The sequence below is a fragment of the Mchenga conophoros genome, linkage group LG19, assembly GCF_057382185.1.
Source record: "Mchenga conophoros isolate Kocher_MC1m ecotype Shallow Benthic linkage group LG19, M_conophoros_male_GT1.1, whole genome shotgun sequence".
NCBI lineage: Eukaryota > Metazoa > Chordata > Actinopteri > Cichliformes > Cichlidae > Mchenga > Mchenga conophoros.
The window spans coordinates 29,788,645-29,795,961 of NC_140544.1; the positions used below are offsets into that span (position 1 = coordinate 29,788,645).

General features: G+C 42.8%; 1 protein-coding gene across 1 annotated transcript; it reads right to left on the reverse strand.

Moving 5' to 3' along the window:
- Positions 1–33: 33 nt before the first annotated feature.
- entpd5a (ectonucleoside triphosphate diphosphohydrolase 5a) lies at positions 34–7,078 on the reverse strand. Its single transcript, XM_085258263.1, has 13 exons — positions 6,475–7,078; positions 5,969–6,048; positions 5,522–5,665; positions 5,061–5,136; positions 4,492–4,527; positions 4,056–4,144; positions 3,889–3,968; positions 3,732–3,793; positions 3,531–3,632; positions 2,737–2,880; positions 2,570–2,626; positions 1,633–1,748; positions 34–1,480 (listed from the first exon to the last, which is right to left on the reverse strand). Exons 1-13 carry the CDS (start codon positions 6,917–6,919, stop codon positions 1,397–1,399), a joined length of 1,515 nt encoding a protein of 504 aa, XP_085114389.1. The 5' UTR covers positions 6,920–7,078; the 3' UTR covers positions 34–1,396.
- Between the last annotated feature and the right edge of the window lie 239 nt (positions 7,079–7,317).

Sequence of the window (7,317 nt, forward strand, 5' to 3'; positions counted from 1 at the left end):
TTAAATTATTTAAATCTTTTTTCTTTTAATATATTGAAACATACACAAAGCTTGTTTTTTCATGTTTTATTGACACATACATGATCTCACTGGATTTACTTCAAATGTACATATTGTCACGCATGAGTGTACTCTGATACTGATGAGTATGAGTACAGAGGCATTTGGCAGCAGTTGTGCGGCATAAAGTTTTTGCAATGTAAAAGCACTTCTTACCAAATAAGTTTCACTAAGTTTACATTATGTATATACAGCAGTAGTTATTGGAGTATGTTGAATATTAAAAGGACAGTAGAGGCATGGCTTACGAAACGGTTACACAAAGAGTTTAAACATTAATATCGGATGAGGATAATTAAAATACTCTTACATAAACTTTCAGTTATTTAAATATTTGTACAGTTCACAAGAAATACAAATGACTCTGAGCAACCAACAAGGAGTTCTCAAAGATGTTATTACAAAAACATTTTGCTGTATTTGTTTGGCTGTGGATTAGGAATCTGCATGCATGGTCTACCCTGGATGAGGCTTTCTTTTCCTTTGGTAGTACAGTTCATCACAAAGGCCCCAGGTAATTGAGCCCTGCTTCATAAGATATTTTAATGTCACAGTAATGACTGCACGCTAAAAGAATATGGAATTTAACCTCATTTAAGTAGCAGCATCTATAACCCACTCTGTCAGAGGCATCTCTCCACATCTCTCTTTGCTCCAGGGTCATGGTGAATCCACCACTAATGATGAATATGTACAGCTGTAGAATACATCAAGGTGAGTGACCTTGGCTACATTATCTGCAGTTAAAGTGTTACTTGCAAAGTAAATGGAAGCTATATGATGGTCAGCTGCTCTGTTTTGAGTTTGTCTAAGACTAGAGAAAATTAACTGGGGTCCTAGAAGATGATTTGCATCTAGCATGAAAAGGAAATGGATTTCCAAGCATCTACAAAGACAACAATGGTTGCTGCTCCAGCAACTAGTCTCTAAATGTTCCACTGTACTATACAGTGTACGCTGGGACCACAGTGAGCACCAAAGTACCACGACCTGTTGTATTGCTTCTAAATGACCTGTCAGGCACTTTATAGGTAGGTGGAGAAGCTGTTTCAGATTAGACACTCGGAGGGAATTAGAAAAGGTAAACGTTTTACAAAAATAAAAGTCAGCCCGCCAGTTATGAGCTCAACATACAGTAGAAATAGCTGGCCTTGTAAAAAAATAGTGATTTCTTTTTCAACAGTTCTTGAAGTGTGCTGAGGTTGAGGAGATGAGGGGCATGGTGAGCGAGGAAGCATGGTGTGAGTGGGTGTGTGTTGGTGATGGGCTGATGGAGGAAGGGAAGCCCCACAGTGACGGTCCCTCTCAGTGCCAGCTGCAGCAACAGCGACCCGCCTTAGTGGATGTTAAAGTTTCTGAAGTAGTCAAAGGTCGCCCCCAGGGCCCAGCTTGTCTCCACATTGTTCACCTTTTTGGCAAGCTGTCGAAGCAAAAGAGAGGAGGGATCTCCATCAAAACCATTTAGTTTTACAATGATTTTAAAAATACAGAGTGACAGGATGTGAAGGTTTTTGTAATCCGTTTTTATAAATAGCTACAGTAAAAAACCTGTCTGTAATTAATTTCACTCACATGAAGCACCGTGCTGTCTTTAAAGCCAAAGCCCTCTTTTAACAGGCAGGTGATGTATGTCATATCCATGCACAGGAAGGGATTAATTGCCCGGTATTTGGTCATCTTGTTGCACACTGCAAACACACACACATGAAAAAAAACATCGAAACACAGTTTTTATATGTGGCATGAACAGAAGATTCACATGTTACGCAACAGCATAAAAATACCACCATTTCTAACTTGTGTGCAGCATGATTAAAAGATAGCCTTTCTGTTTTGGTTGGCTGAATAATCACGGAGGTGCGATTAATACGGCTCAAGGTCAGCACAAGGCTGTGGGTGGGTGGTGGTGTTAAACAGCCGAGCACAGTGTGTGTGTGTGTGTGTGTGTGTTTCAGTATGTGTCAGCCCCCAGGTGGTGTGTGGCTGTCAGGTGCCCTCCTGCCAGGGCCAGACAGACATCCTCAGCTCAGCTGCCAGCCCAGCTTGAGCTAGACTTGTTCCTCCAGACCACGTGACAGCGTTCTCACAATACAAACAGCCTTACATAACACACCAGCTCATTCCCGCTCGCTATAAATGTGGTTCAGCATGGACATTACAGCTGTCACTTACTGAAAATGATAGGAATGGCATGTGTCAATTGAATATACTTGTGCATTTTAATGGAATGTTAACATATATTTACTCTATAATAAACTACATTTGACCTGTAATTTGTCTCCATAATGCGCTTAGGAAAATAATCTGTTACATTTTACTGTTGTAACACTTTTTTTTTTGACAGGATAAGTTGTGCCAGTTTGGTGTGCCAAGCTTCTGGGCACGAACAAGCCTTTGCTTGACTCTACAGCATGAAGTTTCAGCGGTTAGAATATATATATAACTTGTAAGATTGTCGGTTTCACTCACTTTATCCAACCCCAGAGAAGATAGCGTGTGTAACTCATACCTTCTTTGGCTCTCTTCTTGAAATCCCTGACTTCAACCGTACCACCTCGACTGCCATCTGTGGAACAAATACAAAAACAAATGTGCAACCTGAATACCTACTTTGTGCAAAACATGGTAATTGACATGAAAGATAATGGAAAGAGTTGCTGGCCTGTGCCTACGCACCGATGAGACCAGACTCCACAGCTCTGTCGAAGTAGTAGGAGAAAGCATAGAAGATGCTGCTGCCTCTCACTTCATATGGCTGGTGAATTATTCCTTTGATCACCTTCATGACCTCGTAGTAGCACAACTTATAGCCGGCGTATCCTGAGGAAAGAAAAGAGCAGGAGGAGGAAGAAGATTTGTGACTTAATGTTGCATAGAGGAAGCAATGGAAGGAATGCAGTTCAGAACACTGGGAGCCTCACTCTGAGGTCAGTCAGCGGTTGAAGCTAGGGGCTTACCAGATAATATACCAGGGAAGCCCCAGAAGGGCAAGTTTCACACAGCCCCATAGGTATGGTTGGCTCACTTGTGCCGGCAAAACCATGTGCTGACAAGAGCGGCAGCTTGCACAGCCCTGTTGTGCTGTCTATTTTTACCACATAATTGTGAGCAAGCCAGATCAAGCTGCTCGTTACACAAAAAAATAACAATTCAGGGACAAGCCCAGCATCTTTTGGCTACTCGACTGTGGTATGGGAGTGACTGCCTTATTTGTGAACTTAACTGACAGTTTTCTTTTCGTTTAAATACAAGGTTGACTGCAATATAATTGTTCAAGAGGGAAGACGGAGAGGGAGAGAGGATGACAAAACATGCGTTCGGCGCCAATAAGGTTAAACTTTAAAATGTTCTCATGTGAGACTGTATTATACTGTACGCTATTGTGTTCCAGAGTTTGGAATGGAATGCTTGGATTGTTGGATCCAAGGCAGTGGGAATACAATCGAAACCTCAGACTGCTTTTATCTTACCGTCTGGAATCCCGCTAACTTTATAGGTGGTTCCTGAAAAAGTCACATTTTCCCTGAACTTTTTCGGGAGGCATGAGCTAGAGAAGACTTTCCAATCCAGACCTGGGAAAACAAACATTAAAAAAAGGCTTTTTTGTCTTGAAATCAATACATTTATGAAAGAATAACAAGAAAGATGATTAAAGTTATAAGACACCCTACCATCAGCTCCCAGTGCTCCAAGAGTTGCAAAGCGAGCTGCAAATAGTCCATTTCCAAGGTAGCTGTATAATGATGACATACAGTTAGGATCAATTTAAAGACATATATGCATGTCCTGCTTTGCATTATACTAAAAATATCTCACTCCTGGATTTACCTGTGTGTGTAGAGCTGATATGTTTGATTGAAGAGGTCAAAGTTGGCGATGTAATTAGTTGGAGCAGACTGAACAGTTTTCTGTTGGATCAACAGCACGTTTAGTTTTGTCGTGGACTTTTGGTGAAAAAAAAAATGTATATTTAACATGTAAAAATGTTTATTCACCTTTGACTTCGGGAGGAACGTGATCTGTGTAGATCCTCCGCCCAAATCCAGAATCCCGACCGTCCTCCTTGTGTTGGAGTAAAGGTGACCTAATGGCAAATAAGCAGCAAGTTGAACACAGGACACGGGATAAGAACGATTAAGTCCATCGTCGGTGTAATAAAAAGTACATATTGTTATAAATCTACTAATTTCCTAAGCTGTAGTTAGAATTTCCTGTGTCGTGTGAAATACATTTGATGGTATCACAGCGGTGTGAAAAACGTGAGGAAATATTGCTTGTTTTTGCAGTCTGTTTTGGACCAATGATTCAAGCTCATAACCTCAGAGAGGAGACAAGAGTCTTTCACTGAAGGGCTTCTGTGTACACTGGAGCCTCAGATATGAGCCTGCTGACCACTAACACCACCATAGCAAAACACAAGCAATGTCTTACCTGTAAGGAAGTTCACTGTGACCCAGGCGAGGACTCCTAAAACAGCACATGGATGAAAATGTCAGCATGAGTCAATCCCTGAGAAGTGATTACAGCTGAGTTATGATAAATGTGCCCATTTAAACAACTTTAAACCCGCAGAATAACATAAATAGCAGCTTTCGGTCTAACTTGCACGACTGCTGAGCAATCCAGGTAATTACAGTTGTCTCAGATGTAAAAGTTATTGCACTCATAAAGTGAGGATAACAAATAGCGCATACTCTATGATGAAACATAACATAGTGAGGGTGTCTTAATGAGTGATGTGGAGGCTCACGCTAAATTAAAGGGCGTGGGGCAGCTTGCGCTCACACTGCCATATTTATTTGTCTTAAATGAGGTAGTAACAGAACTCTCATAAAAAGAATTACAAGAGCAGCATTGTTTGTCCTCAGTAAATGGGGCTGTTAAAGCACCTGGTCAAACAATACCTCAATTCAAAAATCGTAATTTTTAAGAAAATAAAAATGTTTTGCATACTATAAACAGTCCAAATGGTAATGATGCAATGAAAAAAAATGACCCACCTTCATTTTTGCCATTCATGATGGTAACACTGTTCCTTGGCACATAGAAAGGGGATTCTCCAAACACCTCTTGTACCTGTGGAAAAGATTTATTCTACTCAATATGTCTTCAGCTGTACAATCATAGTAGACTGCATGATCAAGCGTGTCACTCTTTGTCATAAAAGTCTTCTCAACCCCCAGAAGACAAAATGTGCGCTCTTGCTTTAGAGTGACAGATAAGTAAACCACATGCACGGCTGGAACAGTAGTCTGGATAATACTTAAAATGACAAATATGGTTACTCCACACAACCCCACAACAGCTGTTCTTTGCAACATGAGAGCCACCAAACGGGCAGACATGCTGCCTTTTTTTCTGTGACACTTGTAAGCACTTAGTGGTTTCTCATCTCGTTCCTTGGCGGGACGGGTGGTGTTTGTGCCAAACTGTCTGAGGGCAGAGAGAAAACGTGCCTCACCTCCTTCAGAAGAGCCCTGGCCTTGTCTTCAGGCAGCAAGCGCAGACCTGCCGTGGCCTTTAGGACCACCGGGGTTCTTCTCCAGTCCTCCTCTGGCACTGTCTTCTTGGCAATCCTCAGTAACTGGCGGATGGTGTTGCCACCCTATGGAAGAGAGAACAAGGAAAATATTGAAAAATATTTGTAAAAATATATATTAAAAAATCCTACGTTCAAACTCTGTGGACATTTCTTTAGAGATCAGTGTTTAAAAACAGCTCAAAGGTAAGGTAAAAGCAGCAGATATTTTTATAATTACACAATGTTTACATCACATGAACCCAACCCAATGAAAATCCCAGCGGTTTTGTGGATTCAAGACTTAAAGGTATGTGTTTGTGTTGGGGGGTGCCTCCCCATTGTACCTGGTAATTAATACAGAGCTTTGGTGTAAATAGGCATCCATACCTCTTCAGGGTTGTCCTTGTAAGAAGACAGTCCAGGTTTGACTGCGTGGTACATTTCATTGTCCAGAACTGGAAGCTCAACTAAAAAAGAGAGAGAGAAAAGAAAAAAGTCAGTGAACAGATCATAAAACAGACAGACTGTAAAATGTGACATATTGTAATAAAAAAAAATAAAGGGTGACTGAAAAGCTTTATTTGTTTTGTTTTGTTTCGTTTTTTAACTTTTAATTACTGTGGATATTTAGGCTGGAGCTTTGACCTACATCCAGCATGAATTTTAAAAGTCTGCTTCCTACACAGTTGAGTCAGACGGGTAAATTAAAAGTCTCATCTACTTTTAGAAGCTGCATTGGCTGTGCACTCTGTCGGTGCATGTCTGTCCTTACACCACACAGCGAATGACCTAACAGCAAACAGAGTGGGAGTCAGCAGCATGTGCAAAATCCCTACTACTGCTTCAGAGACAGAGCGAGAGAGGGAGGGAGGGAGAGGGAACCGTGCACTTACCGGGGTCTTTCTGAATGAACTTGTAGATATGGATCCTGGTGCCTGTGCTCCCAGCGTCAAACATGATCCCATAGAAAACGCGACTCGTGTTGAAAGGAGAGGACCGCTCAGGCGCGTGATCACGCGCAGGATGCGGGTGGTACCGCTCAGGTGCAGGGTGCACGACTTCGGGCACCGGGTGGAAAGCTTCTGGTATGGTGTGGGTGACTTCAGGTGCCGGGTGGAAGACCTCGGGGACCTCCGGGTAGGTCGGCACACGGGGTGGCGAGACTTCAGACACCGGGTTGGATACCTCGGGGAGGAGGTTCTCCGTGTTGGCGGAGTGCTCCCGGTAGCGGTAGAAGTGGGGGATGTAGCGATGGTGGCGGTAGTAGGTCGCCTCCGCTAAGAGGTTCCCGGACAGAAGCCACACGTATAGAGAGAGGAGCAGGCTCGGCGTGGCCATTGTTTTCACAGCCAGAGTGAAAAGTCAGCTGGATTAAAGAAGAGAAGCCTGTGGATGCTGAGGCAAAGGAAGGCTTGCAGGGGCCCTGGAAAGAGAGAGAAGTGGAGATGAGGAGAGGCAGAGTGGATGCGATGCTCACTCAGGACTGTCCGGTCATCTGTTTACAGTATATAAAGACATAAGGCCTTGGCACGGGGCCATATCCAGAGCAGTCATCCACCAATCCTGTGGCGGTCCATCCCAACTCCATCAGGAGTCCCCCCCTCCCCACCATCACCCTCCTCCCGTGAGCTGAGCTAAGCTGACTGACTACCTGCCTACCAACAGCATTGCCTCTTTTCTTTTCTTTTCTTTTTTTTATATGTATATGATCAGGATTATTTTTGGCAGTGTTTTTC